The sequence below is a fragment of the Carassius carassius genome, chromosome 8 (genome assembly GCF_963082965.1).
Source record: "Carassius carassius chromosome 8, fCarCar2.1, whole genome shotgun sequence".
In the NCBI taxonomy this organism is placed as follows: domain Eukaryota; kingdom Metazoa; phylum Chordata; class Actinopteri; order Cypriniformes; family Cyprinidae; genus Carassius; species Carassius carassius.
In genome coordinates, this window is record NC_081762.1 from 13,747,357 (window position 1) to 13,770,523 (window position 23,167).

Sequence of the window (23,167 nt, forward strand, 5' to 3'; positions counted from 1 at the left end):
ATTTTCAAGTTGTAATAGGCTGAATTAGCATGCAATTTGTTTAGTATCTTTTCTCTCTGAATGCATGGGTGTGTTTATTCCTTCAGAGCTTGCTGTCGAGAGTATATGTACATGCACAGCTTGAGTTAGAAATATATTAACTCTATAAACACAGTCTGTTATGCCTCTGCTTTTTATTCAATTACTCATTTTAATAGTCATTTAAGTATAGGAGAACCTCAGAAAGTAGCTGTTGCACAATCACAGTTAACAATTGGTGGGATATAAGTTTGGATGACTTCCAAGCAGCAAAATATCTCAAATAAAGCTTGTCAGTTCTTCCATGTAAAAATAAACTCATTGGACGCCCAGCAAGGCTGTGAGAATCCACCCCAGTGGCAGGACCATTAACTCAGCAGAGGTTTGAGTCGCCAGGGCTGTTAACACTCTCCTGCTGAGAGACATGGCCAGTACTCCCCCTGACTGTCCGATGACTATGTAAATGAAGTTTACGGCTGAAAAATTGGCTGGTGGGGTGCTGCCTTAAGCTTGCGTCCAACATCTGTGAGGTGTATAATTAATCTGTGGGTTTGCTGTGCTGTTTTTTATAAATTTTCTGTGCTTTTTATTGAGATTACATGCAGATTGCTTTGGGCATTAGGAAATACACAGATGTAACTGCAGGAGTCCATGTCTGTTTATGTTGTATAGTCTTTTTACAACAGGAACAGGGGACTCTCAGAATCAAGACGATCTGCAGAGACCAGACCGAACGTGTACATTTCATAACAAACCCAACACAAAAACCCAACCATTCCATTGTTCATTCTGTAAATAGAAAGGAAAGATTTGTACTAATTGGGAAAAATCCAGAGGGGAACCTCAAAGGGCTCCACATGTGGGTTCCTACACCCACACATACAGCACGAGTTTTGTTGAGCACCAAATATGGCTTAGAGAGATTTTACATAAGCCATACGTTAGTGACAGCTGAGCCTTTGTCATATATAATTATTGCGAATCAAGGACCCCTGTGTCCAATGCCTCACCTAACTCTTATTCTACCACACTGTCACATTGTCCTCGGAGACTTTAAAGGGATTTATATATTATCACGCAGGAAAGGCATATAGTGAGAGAACTGCTCAGTCTGGCATTTTGAATGGTTTTATACCACATACTCTGGTTCAGTGAGCTCAACAAGTCCATCTCATTGCCTAGAATAGTCCGTTGTGCCCTTTAAAAAAAGTTTTTGTCCACTGAACCACTGACTTGGTAGAGGAGGACTCCATTCTCCCTCCTAAAATTAAATATTGCATGTTTGTATGCTCTTGGTATTGAGAAGTGGACCTTGAATTATTGGAAATTGTGCTGAAGGTTGTGCTGCTTTTTGTATAAGCCTGTAGACTGAAATTTGATTGGTTTGGTTGATTGTAGTGTCCTTGTGTTTTTAATCTAGCCATCAGAATCATTGTTCGCGATAAACACTTGATGTGCAATTTTTTTTAAGCTATAAATTAGTCCATTGTATTTGAGATTGTTTGAAGAATGACCGCAAATGGCTTGTGGTGATGTGTGTGGGTAAGATGACAAATACTGTCTGTAACTGTTCAGACTGAGCATTTGTTAGGCTAAGCAGCTCTACTTTTTGTAATCAGCAATGTCACGCCTCATTCCCATGATGCTTCTTCTGTTGTTAGTAAGATGTGCTTACTCTAATGACTTCAGTTGTTTAACATTTGATATTGCTGGTCACTGGATCTCTTTAGTTGTCATTTTGCACTAGGATGTCTTTCAATTCAACAAAAAAATCATGAAAAAAGTTTAACAGTGTCCACAAAAATACTAAGCCTGTTTTTGAACCTTTATAATAAGAAATGGTTCTTTAGCAAATCAGCATATTTGCATGATTTCTGAAGTGTCACTGGCGAATGTCCTGACCATTCAGCTTTGCCATCTCAGCATTAATTTTGCAAATATATTTATAATAATAATAATTTTTAAAAAATTATAAATTGTAGTAACTTTTTTTTACTGTATTTTTTATTAAATGAATGCAGCCTTGGTGATATTTCTTTTTTTTTAAGTATAAAAAATCTTACCAAATCTAAGCGTCAGTGTGGATTAAACATCAAATTGTGATGTTGTCATATCACAGGGCATTTCTTTTAAATGAGGACAGAAGGTAGAGTGACGCAAGTCAAACTCTGCTCAGCATTATTGTATAGCTTACCTTGTACTATTACTTAAGGCCGGTGACACACTGGCTGCGTGGCGTGAGCGTGGCTTGTCTGCTGCGTGTCAGTAGCGTGGCGGCTGCCTCGTGTTTTCTGTGTCTTTACACACCAGAACCGTGCCTGTCGCGGCGCTGGCGCTGCTGTTGCTGTAGGTGACATAGATGGAGGCCGCCGAAAGACCAGGCTCTTGTCTTCATGACAACAATATCTATACTTAATGTTAAGCATATATATAAAGCCTACTGATAAAGGACACCATCAACAGTATTGAAGGCAAAATAGACTATGTTTGACAGGTGCAATATTTGAAAATCGATAATTATTTATAAATTTTTTAAATTACATTTATATCTGAATTTATGTCAACCTATAGACTTTCAAACATCAAAATGTCATGAATTAATATGTATTTGTGTACAAAATTACATATAAACATATTTTCCTATTTTATTTTGCTTGGAAACGCTTCCAACACGCTTGCGTGTCACGTGAAAAATAGGCGTCGGTTCTATTTTTAGCATGCACGCGTTTTCCGTGCGGCTCGAGCCGCACCTGAGACACGCGTCTCACGCAGGCAGTCTGCAAGCTCTAATCTGTTAACATGGGAGCCGAAATTAAAAACAGACATGCCACGTGGCTAAGACGCTTGCGCCACACATCCAGTGTGTCGCCGGCCTTAATACTGTTATATTGATGAAATTGTGTAATAAAAAATATTACTACAATATGTTGCTACTATAATACCTTTGTTTAATTTTACTTTCGATTTGTATTTAAGATTGCTTATTGATTTGTTTCTTTATAGTATACAACAATAAAGACTGAAATAACCATGATGTAATTTGGTATAGTGCTAAGTGAATTAAAGAACAGATTTGAAAAAATAATGTTCACAGTAATGTCCAACATGCCTCATGTAGTCCCAACACAGATGGATTAAGTAAACTGCCATTTGACAGATTCAAATTAATTGCATGCAATGAAATTAACCTGTGACAATGTTCAAGAATTGTGTTGCATTAGCTCACTTTAATTAACCAAATTGCACAAGCAGAAAAAATCAATTTTTTGAGTGCATTTTGCATCTGATCACCAACTCTCATTGAAAACAAATCACTTCTGCTCGCTTTGTCATTACAAATCACCATCAGTGTGAATGTACCTAGAAAAATAACATGTTGCTGGAAACTTACAGGCAGCCTTTGCATAAATGTGACTCTCAAATGTAGTTTGCATATTTTTAAACACCCACTGTTTATCCAATAAACCTGAATTAAGTGTCTATGACCCATAAATCATGAATACAGACATTGTCTCTTTCCAATCACACTGTATATGCTCCAATCCTCTACAGAGATCCATGACCCAGAAAGGAGGAGACAGAGAGAACAACTGACAGAAAGAGAAATCTCTCTTCCTCTTGGTCCTAGGAGGCTTTATTCTCCTTCCTGGTACTGTTCATCTGCCTCTAGGGTTTTCTGGGTTTCATGGCACAAAATCATAGCAGCACAACTTCATCCTTTTTCCTGTGCTGTGCTGAAGGTGTTTGTACACACAAACATGCGCTCGCACAGCGGACTGCAGTCTGTTAGAAAGGACTGAGCTGATATTTTTGTGTGTGCATCTGTTGCACGAGCAGCTCTTGAGATCAGTTAGTGCTGTTTTACAACCTTTTGTTTTAGTTTTAGTCCAAACCGGAGCTATTACAAGTCTTTGACCTTGTTGTCGGCCTCTTCTAATTGCCTGCTTCCAGAGAAAAGTCTCTGAGGCAAAACCTTACGAAGTTATGACATGATCCGACCCTCTTAAAATCAACAAACAACCATTTACTCTTTGCCCCCGAAACAGCCTGGTACCCAATTAGCACATATATACTGGGCTGCATCAGTGAGGGTTTTATTGTCCACCTGGTGGGAAGATCTTCTGTTCTCTCCCTGCTCACACCTGAACGTCCTGTGGTCCAATTAGAGTGGCTGTAAGAATGTTAGGGCTGCAGCTAAAGGAGCAGTCTCTAGCAGTGAGCCTTTCTCAAGACTTAACTTCCCAGCTCTGCTTGAGCTTTCTGGCACTGCTTGACTGCAGATAGAGTGAGCTGACTGCACACTGATTGAGACAGAGCAGCTGCTAGCTTAGACCGCAGGGATTCTGCTTTTCTTAAAGGTGAAGTTTGTCACTCCAATGTCCCTAAAGGAACCCAAACAGAATTGCAAAAAAATGAAATCGCTTCCAATCAGTTCTTCGACTTTTCCATCTACTTGTGGTTTGGACAAGCTGCTATTCCAGCACTATGAGGTTAGAAAAGAAAATTTAATTAGAATTTTGCAAAACATTTAACTATTTGAATTCTTTGTGACATTTGAAATCGCCCCCATCAGTCGAAAACACTTTTTTTCAATAAAATAATAATAGCTTAATGCAAATAGAACATTTGTACGCATTAATAATGGCATTGGTAAATAAAATAAAAAAACTACTGCTTTTGCTGGATCCACACTTTGTGTCAGGATCAATTCAAGACTATTGCTATTCAAGCTAGTGCAACAAGTACAGGATGCACCTTTAAAACTAGTAAAAATGCAAATAAAAATTTAGCTGCAAGCAGCAGTTAATAGGCCAAGCACAACAAAGGTAAAATAAAGAGTTAAAGAGCTGTCTTGAATTACTAAGGCCATGTCCAAACGTGCATGGGTATTTTTATAAACATGCTTTCCTTGTTCCGTTTTTAAAGAAATCTACATGTCCACAAGAAAACGAAGCACTGAAGCAATGAAGCACAAGAGCATGCCAAGCCAACAGGTAGTGATATAATGTCCACCGTAAAGCCATGTTGGCCAAACATAAGCCAAAGTTTCCAGTAGGCGGAGATATCAGCGAATGCTCAAGCGTCACAAGCCAAAATCTTTGGTTTCGTGGTCTACATAACACAGAGTATTTGAAAATCTTCACCCTGGCAGGAGTTTTCAAAAAAGTTCACTTTCAGTGATTCGGTGTTGAGGTTGCATGGGGACAAATGGCCAAACCCCATAGAAAAAGCTGCGGTTTTGAAAATATATAAAATATAAAAATAATTTTTGGTGAAACTAGTTATAAAGAAGAATTTTATATATATTTTGACCAGTAGGTGGCGCTGAACCGAAACCAATCATGTGCCCTCGGGTAATGCTTGGTATAATGTTTATTCAGAATCTGCTAAAGTGTTGCAAAGATATAACTTCATGTCCATTTTCCCACTAATTTTATCAAAAATTTGTTAACACTGTTTATGAGCACTTTGGTTTATCAGAAATTTTTGGATAACTTTTTGCCAGCATTGTCTGAAGATGATCTGAGACAGTTCTGGTGAAAATCTGACTAACTGTCTAGGACAAGTTTGAAAAATTTGATTTTTCACATAATTCAAAATTGCAAAAAAAACTCTTGACCAGTCGAAATTTATATTTTAGTATGCCTTCAACTTTCAAATTCAAATTTTGCTGACTGACAGGTAAAATAATTTAATAGGTAATAGTTTAATAGGTAAACGTTTCACGTATATGCAACAACGTTTTCAAAATGATTTGCATTTACACATATCCACAAAAACTGCCAAAAACGCTGCATTACATATGACAGGCCAGTAGTTGCCACTGTCACCTTATTAGTAAACAATACCTGTAGAGAAGTGATGATTAGTTCTTTATGGGCAGGAGTTCAGTCACTAAAATCACCACACCAACTGTTGTGCATGTCTACATACCTAACACGTACTATTTAATCATATGACATCACCTTTTGCAAAGATTTCGTATTGGGTGTTTACACAGAAACAATAATGGTGGCTTTTTTTAAAAACATGCACTTTGAAACCCGTTTTCAAAAGTATGCGTTTTCAGTCTCCAAAACGCTGTTGTCATGTAAACGAACTGGCAAATGCATAAGTTTTGCAGACTATTTTTTTTTTAGTTTTGCAGAAATGTAGGTAGAGGCATGTATTACCAGTGAGCCTGAGCTGGAGGAATGGATGTTGGATCTGTGTATTTTTTGTTTATAGTTCTCCCAAAAATAAGCATTCTGTCTTCATTTACTCAACCTCACGTCTATCTGAACCTGTATGACTTTCTTTCTTTTGCAGAACACAAGACATTTTGAAGGCTGTTTCAGCTGTTTGTTATGGTGGCAGAGAAAGCTCAACACACTGCAACTTAAGAAAACACATGAAAACTGAAAAAACACCAGCAAAGTTTGACAACACAAGTCTTGCAAATCCTCACAACACATGCATATAACGAAACGCGCTGCAAATCATCACAACACATGCATATAACGAAACGCGCTGCAAATCATCACAACACATGCATATAACGAAACGCGCTGCAAATCATCACAACACATGCATATAATGAAACGCGCTGCAAATCATCACAACACATGCATATAACGAAACGCGCTGCAAATCATCACAACACATGCATATAACGAAACGCGCTGCATATCATCACAACACATGCATATAACGAAACGCGCTGCAAATCATCACAACACATGCATATAACGAAACGCGCTGCAAATCATCACAACACATGCATATAACGAAACGCGCTGCAAATCATCACAACACATGCATATAACGAAACGCGCTGCAAATCCTCACAACACATGCATAAAACGAAACGCGCTGCAAATCATCACAACACATGCATATAATGAAACGCGCTGCAAATCATCACAACACATGCATATAACGAAACGCGCTGCAAATCATCACAACACATGCATATAACGAAACGCGCTGCAAATCATCACAACACATGCATATAATGAAACGCGCTGCAAATCATCACAACACATGCATATAACGAAACGCGCTGCAAATCATCACAACACATGCATATAACGAAACGCGCTGCAAATCATCACAACACATGCATATAACGAAACGCGCTGCAAATCATCACAACACATGCATATAACGAAACACGCTGCAAATCATCACAACACATGCATATAACGAAACGCGCTGCAAATCATCACAACACATGCACATTAAGAAACAATTAATGAAGCATTGCAGATTTATTTTCATTAACCTTGAAATTATATTTAGTTGAGGATTTTAAAGTTAGCCATCTTAAGTAACGTTTTACATTTAATCATGTAATTATTGAGCTTATTTAGGCTAATAATATCCAAAATTCAATTCAATTCAAGTTTATTTGTATAGCGCTTTTTACAATACAAATCATTACAAAGCAACTTTACAGAAAATTATGTTTCTACAATATTTAGTAATAGCTTATAAGTGGTGACTGTCAGTTTGTGCACGTATGACAGGATTTGTAGAAAAATTAATACAAGACGTAGTCAGCCACATTATTAATATTATTAATAATTAATAATTATTATATGATGCAGTCACACTTGTAGCAATATTTGTTAGTTCTGTTGTTGATTCAGGGTTAGCATCATCTGAGGTCTTCTGATGGTCAGCATCATCTCTTCTGAGGTGTTCTGGATCCAGACTGGAGCTTGTGTAAATCCTAGTTACCACGGGATGTAAATCCCATGGCAAAACATAGAAACAAATAGAGACATCATTAGCATAGCTGCTGTTCCAACAAAGTAAAATTAATTAGTTTAAGATAAATGAATCATGCAATCAGGGTGTTTAAAAAAAAAACTCATCTTTCAGTTCACCAACAACTCCACTGACCAGTAGCCACTGCACGATAAGCAAATCCCAGCCGGGTCCGACATTTTTTGGGGTCTCCTTGAAACATTTCCATTGTGGTCAGTGCTATTTGTAGCAGGATTTGCAGTGTTTCTTAATTTGCATGTGTTGTGAAGGATTTGTAGCGCGTTTCGTTTATGCATGTGTTGTGAAGGATTTGTAGCACGTTTCGTTTATGCATGTGTTGTGAAGGATTTGTAGAGCGTTTCGTTATATGCATGTGTTGTGAAGGATTTGTAGAGCGTTTCGTTATATGCATGTGTTGTGAAGGATTTGTAGAGCGTTTCGTTATATGCATGTGTTGTGAAGGATTTGTAGCACGTTTCGTTTATGCATGTGTTGTGAAGGATTTGTAGAGCGTTTCGTTATATGCATGTGTTGTGAAGGATTTGTAGAGCGTTTCGTTATATGCATGTGTTGTGAAGGATTTGTAGCGCATTTCGTTATATGCATGTGTTGTGAAGGATTTGTAGCGCGTTTCGTTATATGCATGTGTTGTGAAGGATTTGTAGCATGTTTCGTTTATGCATGTGTTGTGAAGGATTTGTAGCGCGTTTCGTTATATGCATGTGTTGTGATGATTTGCAACACTTGTGTTGTCAAATTGATGAAGATGTTTTTTTTTATTTGCTGGTGTTTTTTCAATTTGCATGTGTTTTCTTAAATTGCAGTGTGTTGAGCTATCTCGGCCACCGTAGTTTGTCCATACAATGAAGGTCAGTGATGTTTAAAAAGAACACTGGACCACATTGACTGTCATTGTATGGACAAAAAACACGTTTCTTAGAATATCTTCTTTTATGTTCCACAGACAAAAGTCAGTCATACAATTTGGAACAATATGGTGGTGACTAAAAGCTAACAGAATTTCATTGTCGGGTGATCTGTCTCTTTAAATGCTAGGCTAAAGCTCATTTCAGCTATTTTGTATCTGACCCATATCTGCTGTCCAAAAGCATACTTGACCTAAAGTGAGAAATCAAACCTGACTGCTAAAAGCCACCGAAGATGCCACTGATCAATAATCCATGCTTAGTCCCCCACTTCTCTTCCACTCAGGTTTTGTGTGGATGCAGAAAGTTGACATTTAATATTGCATCAGTTTTTAATCTGACGTAATCCTGTCAGCAGTGTTGCCTCAAAGTGTGACCTGCATGTTTGCGGTGACTTTTTTGATCAGAAGTGGCTGTACATCAATTTCTGACATGCAACTGGACATATACCCTCTTCTCCTGCGTCTATGGTGGTCTCAGGGCTGCCATTGCAGATAAGTGGAAGAGTTCCAGAGGGAAGGCTAATACAGCAGTCCCCTCTGTCTGCCCTTGAAGTGCTATGCTTGGTCAGCACTCTCTCCCTGACAGAACACGCTCTTGGGAGTCCAAACACCCACTTCTCCCTGCTCTCGCTCCTCTTGTCCTCTGCCACCAGCAAGAAAGACAAAGATGGAACATGACATAAAAACATACACCTTGTTCCGCAGTGATATACAAACACGCATAGACCTCCCAGGAAATTTACTACTCACTCTGGCCTGCAAAGTGTTTATCAAGCCCCAAGAAAAGTATGTCTCTGTCACAACGTATCTCTGCACATGGCGGTAGTCTAAGAAATGCTTGCTACTTCATCTTAGCATGACTGGTAGGGTGCCTGTTTCTTCATCACACCACATCCTGAGAAAAAGACCCCTCTGTGTGCTTGTTCTCTGAGAGGAAATCCATCCTCCGCACTTAACTTCAAGTTTACGTCAACATGCATCTTGTCCGTCTAGTGTGCGAGTACCCGCTGTGTGATGTATGGCACAAGTCTGCAATTTACTGTACAACCAAGTCTGCGGGATAAAAACCTGCCAGTAATGCAAGGGTCAACAACTGGCCCTACAGCAGAAGAGCCTGTTCAAGCAGCCCACTGACGTATTAATAAGTAAGGGGAACAGCCTGCGGTCCTTTAATAACAGCCATCTTTAATCTGTCCCCCGGGCAGCCCACCACTAGCCCTGCCCACAGAACTCTCCAGCCACACGGATGTATTGGATCAGGAGATTGGTTTTTGTTTGTTTGTTTGTTTGTTTTCATACAGCTGCCTGTTCTGAAATAAATCATTACTTGTTTATGGAGCTGGCTGGTTTCATTGACATACTGTAGGCTAGGTTTGGATGTTGGCTGGCTTGATATGAGAGGTCAGTTTTTACCTTTAGGGTGCTGGGTAGGGTTGCATTGCAACAAATGTTCACAATGTCTTTCAGACATGAAGTTCACACGTAGTGAATACTAGTTAGGAAAAATTGCACTATTAAATTATGTACAGACTTTGTCACAAACTAAGGCAAAACTTAGCCCAGGTTGTAAGCTTTCTGTAAAGTACTGTGTTGTCACATATGATGTGTACATTTATTCAACCATTAAGAAAATTTACAGTAAAACAGTGATGGTGTGAAATATTAAAATACAAATAATAAAATTTGATCATTCAGAAATCATTCTAATATGATGATTTGGTGAATATTTTTGTGAAAATGAAAATCTCAAAAGAACAATTTGTTTGAATTAGTAAAGATTGTTAGAAAAATTACCATGGGTGCTGCAGAAGCAACACACGCAGCAAAAGTTCCTTGATTATTATGCTTTATAAGCCTGCTATTTATTGTTATGTGTGAGGTTTAATTTAAGTATAATTGTGCAATGCAACAATGTGTGAATTGTAGCTTAAAAACAGCTGGTACAACCAGACACTGATCTATTTTAGCTCTCTTGTCCAGGGTTTGAGCAGTAAGTCATGGTTTCTAACATGGTGTCCAAACCAGGTTTCCAGTAGCAGGCGATTTGTCTGTGAACACTGAACATGAAACTTCTATGCGACGTGACCCAATCACAACTGATCACTTTCTATATCTTTTGGTGTGTCGAGATCATTCATAAGCCCTGTGTGAGCAGAAATGTGTGTCTCTGTGTGATTGTGTGCGCTTGTGTGCTGATGATGAATGGAGCTCAGGTTCAGGTGAGGTGCAAGGCTGCAGGGCCCTGAGCTCAGATATATGGAAGCAGCAGGAATCAATCAGGAATATAAATTTCCAGAGAGCTGTAGCAAAGCCTTGAGTGCATGAAAAAAAAAAAGATGTCCTCCTTCAAGAGTACATCCGGAGAGGGGCTGGAAAACAGGTGCAGGACTAGTCATCCTTTTTTATTCATTTGGCAGTACAGTAGGTTCATATAATAAGTGTCTTTACACTTGACGCAAATTCTTGGTTTATTTTTTTCTGCCTCATATTTAACAGTAAGGTGAATATGCTTGTGTGTTTAAGAAGGTATTTCTATAAAAGAGACTTTTACAAATATGCTCATCAGCCTCAGGCACTTTAATTATAACTTTTCGTTTACACAATGACAAGAAATGAACACGATAGAAATAAAATAGCATTTCATTTTTTTCCTGTAATTGTATAAAACAAGATAGAATGTATTAGTGAAATAAGCCAACTTACTTAAACGTACTAATGTTTGTGCTGTTGTTTTCCCACCAAAACTGTTATTTCCAGGAGAATGATGTCATTCATGAATTGTTAAACGACTTATAAAAGACTAACGGGAAGGAAAGTAAAATTGAGGACACGGGGTAAAAAAGAAATGCTAACAAATTAAAACTAAATATTCCCCAAAATACTTTTAGCAGGTTATATGCCAAGAATGGTAATATCTGCATAAAGAAAGCAGTAAAACTATTTATAGCTCAGCCCATTTGTTCAATATATGTTTAATTGTTTAATAGTGATATTAAAAATACCAACTATTCTAATGTAATTTATAAAAGGATGAGTTTAATATTTTATCCAATATATTAAGACATATACAATGGGGACATGAAAATTTACGATATAGTTGGAATGACCCTCACCTCTTTTCAGTCTCTTTTGTCTTTTTTATTCCCCTCTCTGTTTCTCAAGGTGATTCATCAGGGACATGCGGTGACCCAGGCACACCATCCCATGGTAGCAGAGATGAGAGTGACTTTCGGATACGTAGTAAAGTGCACTTCAGCTGCTTGGTGGGATATGAGCTTTTTGGCTCCGCGGAAAGGATGTGCTTCCCCAACGGCACATGGTCCGGTACTCAGCCCTCCTGCAAACGTAAGCGCCTGCAGCAGCTGATTTGATCCAGCATCTCTAAAACTGCCCAACTCCCACTCTCACTTCACATCGCACATATTCTCTTTTACTTGGCTAGGTGAATCCAGAAGTAGGACATCTCAGCCCTAAGCTACTTAGTCAGGAGTTTGTTTTAAAAAGTCATCGACTGATATAAGGCTTTGTTCACACTGCACAAATAAATACGATGTTGTTGTCAAAGCCAATTTTTAGAACTGACTGCATTTAATGAAATCAGTTTGTTCAGATCAAGGGATCTAGATTTTAACTCCTGTTAACCCCTGCAGGTAGATGCCGTAACTAAACCATCTGGTTTCAAACCTCTTTCTGCATTTGATGAGCATTCAAAAGTATCCACTGTATTCCAATGAAATCGATTTACAAGCAGCATTTTTTATTTATATATTAAATAATTAATAATATTATATATTTATATATACACACACACTTTATTTGGAAGTTTGGAATATTTGGATCTGTATAATTTTTTATTATATTTTAAAAAAAAAATTTAAGAAATACTTTAATTCAACAAGAATGCATTAAATTGTTCAAATGTATGTGTATTTATTTTATTTCATATAGATTGTTTTTTTTACTTTGTTTCACATTAAAAAAAAAATTTCATCAAATAATATTTTTATTTTAATAATAATTTTTCCTCTTCTCATTATTGTTGGTCCAACAGTGGAACTTATTTCGAACCTTCTAACAAGCATTGCATTATTATTTCTTTAGTAGCACTACTAAGCGCTGAACAGAAGACCTTCATGTTCATTTTAATAATGATCTTGCATCCAACCCTCTCGAAGCAAGTGTTGTCTTTATTATACCATAAAATAGTCCCAAAGTCATTTATCAGTGGCAAACAATAAAATCAACTACCTGCTAAGTAATATATCACCGTCCACATTGTAACCAGATGTTTTATTTGGGCCTGCCGTTACAGTTGTACAGTTGTCAGAGTCCCACATCACGTAATAAACCCACATTTTCCCAGAGGCTGTAAAGTCTACAGCACAAATGAAAGATGACTAGCCACTTCCAGACACAAGAAGGCAGTGTTTTCGGCCGAAACATGATGCACCATCTTGTTTTCCTGCTCCAAGACCTGACTAATGGTGTTTCTCCCAGGGCTCCCGCCTCCCACAGAACATATAGTTGACATGACCTAAGCCATTGTGCGGGAATCATTTTTGAGAGACTGCAATTGGCACCAGGATACGGGAACAGTGACTAATTGAGGGGGAAGGCATTGCTCTATAATCTGTCTCCCATGCTGCAAAATGACAAACCCTATGGGAATCACAATGGTCAGCCTGTCATTGCAAGACAAAGAGAGTGCTTGGGTTTGCCGTCATGGAGGTGTACCACAAGCACTGTCTTTTTAACAGCTGCACAGAGAGATGATTCCATCCTGAAAGGAAGTCTGAGTTCTTCCATTGCAGTCAACCAAAAAGCACTTTGGCTTGGTGGATTAATAGGTTTTCAGCCAGTTAATTCACTCAAGCAGCATCTTTGCGGAAATAAAGAGCTTTCTTTTTTTGTCCTTTCATTTCCTCGGTCTCAGTGCCATGCTCCGGGTATGATCTACAGGCCTGTCATATCATATCTTCAAACTTCATCCCCACTCATTTAAGCCTTGCAGACACTAATACCTCATTCTGTTATAGCCACTGTCCCATGTCATAGTCATTACACGGTCAAAGCCGTCTCTCTAATGATATCTGTTCTTTTAGATCATCGCTTTCTTCCCATCAGATAATCTTAAAATACATCAAATACAGTTTAAGGGAAACTACTTAAAACATTAAATATATAGTTTTACAGATAACGGACTACTTCTGGAAAACTGTAATCTAGTTCACTGCCAATTATTCTTGCCAAGAACCACCTACTTAGACAGTTTTGTGAGCAATATGCATCGGATGGTCAGAGAGCAGACTGTGTGTGCCATCTGAGACTAAGGAAAATGACACAGATTCAAGGCTGGACAAGTGATCATATATGTGGTCATCTTAAATCGCCAAAGGCATTTAAGTAGAACCATGATTTGTGGAAGTGAACGTGACCGTGCATATACACTACTGTTCAAATATTTGGGATCAGTAAGATTTGCTCACCAAGGCTGCATTTATTTGATCAATACAGTAAAAATGTTAAAATATTTGTACAATTTAAAATAGTTTTTTATTGCAAAAGATTTAAAAAATCTAATTTATTCATGTGATGGCAAAGCTGAATTTTCACCATCCGTTACTTCAGTCTTGATCAGAAATGATTATGTGAAACAGTTTTGCTACTTATGTAATGTGGAAACCATGATGCTTTTTTTTTTCAGAATTATTGGATGAATAAAAAGTTCAAAAGAACAGCATTTATTTGAAATAGAAATCTTTAAAACATAAGTTTTTATTTCCCTTTTTGGTTCCTTTATGTCATCCTTGTTGAATAAAAATCTTACTGACCTCAAACTATAGTATGTTTGCATAAATCTCCCGATTCTGTCAGATGTGTAACATTTTGACAATGTCTAGTTCTTCATAGAATACCTTCTTAAAAATAAGGTTTTATGACAGCCCTCGCTTTAAATGAAGATATCTCATAAAAACATAATATCATCTGAAATCAAAGACTTTCCTTTTGTACTTAAACATTTTTGTGTTTCTGTGTCAAAAATGATGACAAAAGATTAATCAAAAAACATTAATTCTTCAACTGGCAATAACTTTTCACACTTTTGTTTTTAAAATACTACAGCGGTGCAGTGTGGTAACCCTGGGACTCCCAGTAACGGACGGGTATATCGACTGGATGGCACCACCTTCTCACATTCGGTCATCTATTCCTGTATGGATGGCTACCTGCTAAGTGGCTCCACCACACGACAATGCCAAGCTAACGGCACCTGGTCTGGCACTGCACCCAACTGCACCTGTAAGTGTGAAACAAGTGAGATACGGCAGGGGATTTGTTGAACTTAAAATTGAGATGAAGGCTTATTTGTTTTTTAATAAACCAAAATGGCCTCGGTAGTGCTTCATTATAGGTTGTAATGAGGTGATGTGAAGGATGTGCTTGAGGGATTCATTTGTGTAAAGCTGTACTAAACATGAATTGTCATGCTAACAGACCTTGACTGATAGAGAGAAGTCCTCTTGCTGAGAGTTCAGGGACCCAATTTATGAAAGTTTAATTCAGGCATCACCATGAGAGTAACTGGTGTTCCTTTGAATACAGAAGGTTAGAACGTTTTCAGTGCATTTTCTAGAATAACTGGGTTAGAATTAGTGGGATTGCAGGATCCGGTTTCTCTGAGATTGCTCCAAGATACTCCTTTGTCAAAGGGAAGAAGATGTGAAGGTCAGGATAGTTCCACTTTTGCTCTGTTAGATACATAAATCAATTATTTCATACCATGTACACAATAGTATCTGTATATTTTGCAACTTATAATCATACAAACTTCCAAATTCTGCTTTTTTGTAACCTTAAAATGTACTGACAGCCACCATAATAAAACAGATGGTACAATAGTAAACCGCATAATGAATCAGTGTTCTTCATAAATGGCCTGTTCATAACGATTTATGATTTTTAACTGTATATGGTGAGAAACTTGCCAATTCGCATGTTTTACTGTAGCATTTTACAATTTTTATGTAAAAATTACTAACTTATACAATCTTATACTAATTTATACTTTTACATTCTGGTCCATGAATCTATAAAGAATTCATAGGTGCATAATATTCAAAAGACAAATGTGTGTCTTGGCAATCTTTTATTTAAAACCATCAATGTCTCTTAGGTCAAATGGACTTGATGTTGGTAACCAGTAGCCAAATAGCCATTTGTTCCAGCATTGTTTTTTGGTCACTGTTAGAATATATATCATGATTTTTATCATTTGAATCCATTTCAGTTCAGTTTTATGAGTAATGGAACACATATCTAGTTGATTAAAAACTCTCGCAGTACTAGTTGTATGATTAATGATGAAAAATCACACAACTCAATAAAACTAAAGCTTAGTCTAGGTAAGTTGGCATTATCATCCATAATCACATCCCTTAATGCTCTCAAACGTTCACCCTTAAAATGGGTGTATTCCCTGCATACTGTTTACTGGAATTATATGGGCAGTGCACCAAACCAGCTCTGATTGATGCAGCACTACATGTGTTTATTGAGTGGGGCAAAAGTGGTGATACATGGCTGTGTCCAAGGGAGGAGTCACATTAGCATTTAGCGTTAGCTATTTCTCACCATCAGCTGACATGTTTATGCACAAGGCCGCTGATGGATTTTACAAAACATCATTTTCCGTCCTTTTCCAAAAGACACAAAACGTATGGCAACTCAAGGGTGACAAATAAGTAATGGTCCACCATAAATCAATAGAGGAAATTAAGATGTTGCATTTGGGAAATAATTAAATAAATGCACTGAGGTTTTGTCAGGCACAGCTGAGTGCAAAACTACAAATTTGTTTCATCTGAATTCCAGCGGCGCTGTACTCTTTCTCACATCATTCCAATCCGACCTCCTCTTATTTATCTATTGGAAGGAATGATAATGGTAAAAGATCTGTGGAATTGATTCAAAGTTGCACCTCGTGGACGCCAGTGGGACGGGAGCTGTGCTTGGGTGCTATTGATTTCTTTACATAATAGCAAGATCTATCATTTCAAATAAAAAGCCAGGGGTCCTAAAGATTGCTGTAGCATAAATGAGTTGTTAAAGATGATTTGTGAACGTGGCTCCCAAAGGTTTGTTTCGATAGCTTCAATCACATTGCCACAAAAAGCTATGATTGCCATCTGATGAGTTGTATTAAATATTGAATAAAGATCTACACTGCTGTTGTTTGGCAGATTGTAAATTGCCCAGACTATTAGCGCATTGTACTCAACATTGTAGTTCATTTTGGCCTATAAACATCAAAGATGTGATCTTTACTTTTCAGTGATAAACTGCGGAGAGCCAGGAGTGCCAGCCAATGGGCTGAGATATGGTGAGGACTTTACCATTGGACAAAACATCACTTTCGTGTGCCAGCCTGGCTATGCAATGGAAACTGAGAGTTTCTCCACCATCACTTGTACCGGAAATGGTACCTGGAATGCCCCTGTGCCTTTCTGTAAAGGTAAAACTTGAATTTAAACATCAAAAGTAAAAGGTATAATAAATTGTTGTAACATTTGATGGTAAGGTTAAATTTGTTTACATTAGTTAGAGTATTCAGTATCATGAATCATGACGGCCCCCTGGTTGAAAACTACTTGTTATTTGGTTAGCATTTTAAACTGAATAAATGAACATTTGTTAATGGACTTTGACCAAATGTGAATTTAGAGAATTTATTAATTTAGGATAATGATATTTAATGCGTCAATTAATATGACAGATTGAACCTTATTATAAGTGTTACTTAATTTCCCACTACTCCCACAGGCTTCATCATCCCAAGATTATCACATTAATCTAATATTTTCTCTGCCTAGTAAAGTCAAAGAGCTTTATTATTCAGAAGGCAAAGCTTAAGATTTTTCACTCACTGATATATCTGCACATCTGACCTCAACCGCCCCGAGCGTTAGATGCACAGATGCTTCATCCAGAGTGAGTTGAGATCTTCCAGCTTTGTGTCTTCGCCCAATGCGATGGATGTATTGTTGAAATGTAGAACTAAAAAGGGGAGGAATGTTTATCCACCCTTGTAGGTCATCCTTTCTTGTGCGATTGCACTACAATGAATGGTAAACATTCTTGTTTTATCAACCAATCATGCTGTTTGACAAATGACAGTCATACGATGAGTACATAAACACATTTGTAGACTGAGCGTTCACCACTTAAGGGCTGTGTTGTCCCCATTATTATAATCAGCTTTGACCTATGAGCCCTTGCATTTCTCGGAATTAATTTCACAAATGACTCCTGTCATCTTCCCACTGCCAGGAGATGAACTGGTATAGAATATATAAAGTGATGTGAAATTGAATATCAGGTTTGGACGATGCATTTGTGATCCTTAGCGGAATGCCATTTTGCTAAGCTCATTTAGATAGACACAGTTGTCTCATTTATTCCTGAAGGCAGCGGCCTCCTCCTGTCTCTTAAAGGACATGTTGTGCATACATATCTGAAGAGCCTTGAACTTCATATCCTCGGTCTGAACTGATATTCAGTCTCACAGATCCATTAATATGCATGTTAATGTGAGTCGACTCAAAAAAGAACCACTCCCACCTCTGTCAAAAGCTTCAGGTGTTTGGAGCATCCTGACATTGAGTGTGTGTGTGTCCCTTCTGTCTCTTTCCTGCAGTTCTAGATGCTTTACATGAAATATTCATTAGCTTAGGAGCTCCAATCTGGTCCAGGTCTCTCTAAAGGATGCAAGGAAGCAAAGGCAACACGATCAGCTCATAAAGAAGCAGTTGAAGCACAGGTTTTGCAGGCAGTAATTAAATGTGTGTGTGTGTGTGTGTGTGTGTGTGTGTGTGTGTGTGTGTGTGTGTGTGTGTGTGTGTGTGTGTGTGGGTGTGGGTGTGGGTGTGTGTGTGTTTGAGCATCATATTGGGGTGTTGCACCATAGAAGGGGCATGTGTCATCATGAGTGCCCGTTTGAGCAAGGCAATGGCTTCCTGTCTGGTAGAGTGTGATTGATTTTTAAGGGCTCATGTAGTACCTGAGGACTGATAACCGGGAAAGAGGACTTACCTCACAGAGTTGTGCTGGCAGTTATTGGAAAAGACAGATAAAGCATTCAGTGACTTGAGTGGTGTTAGCAGAAGCAATTAATCTCTCTACCTAATTGAAACTGCTAGTCCTGTTATAGTTATTGCTACACTTAACGCTACTTTTTTACATGTTGTCTTATATATTGATAATATTTTAACAGCTTATATACTAAGATTATTCATAATAAATGTATATGTTTTACAGATGGCAATGTTCTTGTGTCTGACATCTAAAATGTAAAATAATTTAGACTGTTTCATAAAGAAGATTGGAAGTCTGTAACCATGTTATACGAGCTGTTGTATTCAAACAAAACTTTTTCTTTAATTTATTGGAAATGAAGCTAACTATAAACCACATTTGATTCCAAACTAACTACCTCCTATGGAGAGTTATGTTTATTGCTAGAAATAAATCACATCAAATAGCAGTTTAAACTGTATTTATTTCTCAAATTTTGCTAACAACTTTGCATAAATTGCAAGCCGCATAGAAAATGAATAGAAAATTAGGCAGCTCATTTTATATTTACTTTTCCCTGCTGAGGCTAACAATCACCAGTTTTCGAAGGATAAGCACCTCCTTTCACTGATCATTTGTTTAAAAGGAAAAAAGCCCCGGAATAAGTATTATTTTAAAGGTGGCATATCATAAAAATCTGACTTTTCCAGGTTATAATCAGCTGTTTACATTCACAGACGTAACCGACTGTTTTTGTAACTCGTGTGTTTTTAATGTAAACTTGTGTGTGAATGATATCTGAAGTTTAGTACTCACACATGCTGTGACAGCCGCTTTCTGTATGTGTGCACTAGTAAAACCGTATATCAGAAGTTTAAGTGATGTGACATACATGGTGACGCATACTCAGAATTTGTGCTCTGCATTTAACCCATCCAAAGTGCACACACACAGTAGGGAACACCCAACCGGAGCAGTGGGCAGCCATTTTTTATGCTGTGGCGCCTGTGGAGCAGTTGGGAATTCGGTGCCTTGCTCAAGGGCACCTCAGTCATGGTATTGCCGGCCCGAGAACTAACAACCCTAGGATTAGGAGTCAAACTCTCTAACTACTAGGCCATGACTTCCCCTAAACTAATATGGTTTAAAACGCATGATTTCAGCACGATAAACATGATAATCAGAAACAAAACAGATGTTTTTTAGCAGGTAAGCGCTTTAATGGCACAGCTCTATTCTGGAAAAGGGGGTGGGGAGCAGCAGCTCATTTGCATTTAAAGATACAGGCACGAAAAACAGCATGTTTCTTCTTCCACTCAAAATAGGTATTTTCAAAATGGAAAAATAAATGATCTGTGGAGTATTTTGAGCTGTATTGTTGAACTTCACAGACACATTCTGAAGACACCAGAGACTTATGGCACTTTTCTACTGTGTGGTACGACTCAGCTCATCTCGGTTTGTGTTTCCACTGCTGTTTAGTACCCCTTTAAGTGGGCGGGAATATACACTTGTATCAGCCAAGAACTGAGCGACCTAATGAAAAACTTTTTCCGTTCTGCGTCGCCCCATCAAGCTCTTACTGGATACTCTCCTCGGCTAGAGAGGAATGTCTGTACTTCCTCAACAGACCACAAAACCATTTTTTGATTGTTTAAAAAAAGGGCGCTCGTTCAAAGCAGATGCATTCATTAAAAAAAAAAAGTTGCATCCGTTCATATGCTGGCTGTGCTAATTTAAATGTAGCAGGTCTGGTGTCTCGTGTCGCAAGTTCAATGACGCAGGTAGTGACGATTCTCTCCTGCCAATCAGTGATCAGCAGGGTTTACAAGTCAAATTATGGTAATGGTATGGCTTGCTTGGAACCTCAGCCGAGGTGGTACTGAAAAAGTACCAGGTATTGTACCCAGTGGAAAACCCCCCAAAAGTGAGCTGTACCATGCAGTGGAAAAGCGCCATTATATTACATATTGTAAAAAGGAGCACAATATGTCTCCTTTAAGGGTGTTTAGGGGTTTTTACTAGAAATCAAGATAAATGTACTATTATATTGGTTACATTCTAATTGTATTAGACACGTCATTCCGAAGTATGAGCTTAACTCTCCTCTGTTTAACTTCTTCCTTTAGTCGTTACCTGCACAGCTCCTCCACCCATCTCAAACGGCCTCCTGGAGGGACATGACTTTGAGTGGGGAACCAGCGTGAGTTACAGCTGCTCCCCAGGATATGAGCTCTCTTTCCCTGCCATTCTCACCTGTGTGGGCAACGGGACATGGAGTGGTGAGATGCCCCAGTGCTTGCGTGAGTACTGTACTACTCTATTAATATTAATCAAACTGACTGCTTCATCCCTGCGGGTGTTTGCAACTGAAATTTCCCAAAAAAGCAGCAGAAAGTTCACACCTTGTCTTATGTCTGCAACTTCTCTACTTGCTGTTGGCGAGGAAGTCATGATCAGACATTGATTGATTTGATCATCACTGAATGTGAACATATAGTTCTTGATATCAATTAGATCTGCTAGAATAGGTAGTAATATTTGTTTAGGACACCAGACAAGGTGGGGATATCAGTCTGTTTCAGCACAATGCTAAGATGAAGAACCTCCAGATGTGATATGAGAATTTAAAGTTTAAAAAACCTAGTTATCGCAAAGGTACCCTTGTTTTAGCCCTCACATGAAACAAAAGCAGGCAATGAAAAAAAAAAATTTTGCTAGAAAAAGAAAGCATACTTCTGACTTTGTCGGGGTTCTGATTTTTTTCATTCTCTTTCTTTTCCACTTTTATTTTATATCTTGACAGCATATCTATAATTCATCAAGAAAAGTCAAGTTTGTAGTGCTAGATCTCAGGCACAGTGGTCTGACCAGCATATTTATGATGGATCAGTCAGCTGGTGACGTCAACCATGTGATTGATTTTCCCTCCAGAGACCTATTGTTTGCCTGACAGTGGCAGGGCAATGTGTAATGTTTACCACAGGGCCTGGGACTTCTCCCATAATTATATGGCTATGTTCTGAATATCATAATAGCATACTATTCTTACTACTCCCGCAATATATAATAGGTCAAATTTGTGGTCAGTATGCTTTTTTCTTTTAAAGAAGTGAATACTTTTATTCAGCAAGGATGCATTAAATTGATCAAAAGTGACATTTAAGACTTGAAAATGCTTAGATACAGTTATCAACAGTGATATTAAGAAACGTTTCTTAAACACCAAATCAGCATATGAGAATGATTTCTGGAGGATCATGTGACACTGAAGACACTGTGACACTTATTCCTGATCACAGGAATATATTAGATTTTAAAATATATTAAAACAGAAAAAGGTTATTTTAAACAGTAATAATATTTCACAATATTATGTTTTTTACGGTATTACTCATCATGTGGCCTTGGTGAAAATAAGAGCTTCGTAAAATACTGGATAACCAGCTACATTTGCCAAAATGTGCAGTATACATACATCAGAGCACACAGCGTGATGCTACATCCCACAATGCAATCTGCATGTTTTGACCTTCCTTTTCGAGTGTGATGAATCGACCATAGACAGTGTACTGTATATTTCAGAACTTTTAATAAATAAGCTTGTTGAATATTCCTCACATTGCTGTATTCACAATTTCAATATTTGCCTCATTTTTTCTCCCTTTCTAAGAAGTGTTTAATATTAAGGGTATTAAGGGTTTTATAATGACAAAGCTTTCAGCATCATTCATGACTAAACATTTGAGAATGATTGAGCAGAAAGTATTTCTTTGTGATCTCTGCGATTATAGCTAAGTTCTGTGGAGATCCCGGAATCCCTGCTTTTGGCTCGAGGGAAGGCCGCAGTTTCATCTACCAGTCCGAGGTGTCATTTAGCTGCGTGGCTCCCTACATCCCAGTAGGCAGTACTACACGCATTTGCCAGACTGATGGCACCTGGAGTGGATCTCAGCCTCGCTGTATAGGTAAATCAATTATGCTGACACAGTTTGCATGTTTAAACCATATGTTAAATTCTCAGTGAAACAGACTGCCATAATAATTGTTAGAAGTATGTATATAAAAACCTCATGACCAAATAATCAGCCAACTGAAGCTGACCGCTGCATCCAGCTCATCCACGAGAAGCAATTATGCTCACTTAAGTCATTCGTCACGTAATGGTTTCATGGTTCAGTTCAGCAGAAGCTAGGTGGTTAGAATTTCAAGTTTTGCCTCAAATAATGCTTTCCAGTAGTTTTATGATTACTGGCCACAACAACAAGCCCTTTTGGTATTATTTGTCGCCCAGTGCACAAACAAGTTCAAAAGTATTTAGCAAAAACATCTCCAAAGAAATCGATGCCCTCCCACAGCTCTAGCAGGCCAGGCCTGTGCTGCTCCAATCAGGCCTGA

At 38.1% G+C, this 23,167-nt stretch overlaps 1 protein-coding gene across 1 annotated transcript in view; it reads left to right on the forward strand.

Annotated features, from left to right (window-relative positions):
* csmd3b (CUB and Sushi multiple domains 3b) overlaps positions 1-23,167 on the forward strand; it is a 423,699-nt gene that overhangs the window by 383,035 nt on the left and 17,497 nt on the right. Inside the window, exons 57-61 of the mRNA XM_059556241.1 lie at positions 11,861-12,043; positions 14,822-14,998; positions 17,031-17,210; positions 20,899-21,072; positions 22,564-22,737. Of these exons, the coding sequence (XP_059412224.1) occupies positions 11,861-12,043; positions 14,822-14,998; positions 17,031-17,210; positions 20,899-21,072; positions 22,564-22,737 (888 nt within the window). The remainder of the gene's footprint in view (positions 1-11,860; positions 12,044-14,821; positions 14,999-17,030; positions 17,211-20,898; positions 21,073-22,563; positions 22,738-23,167) is intronic.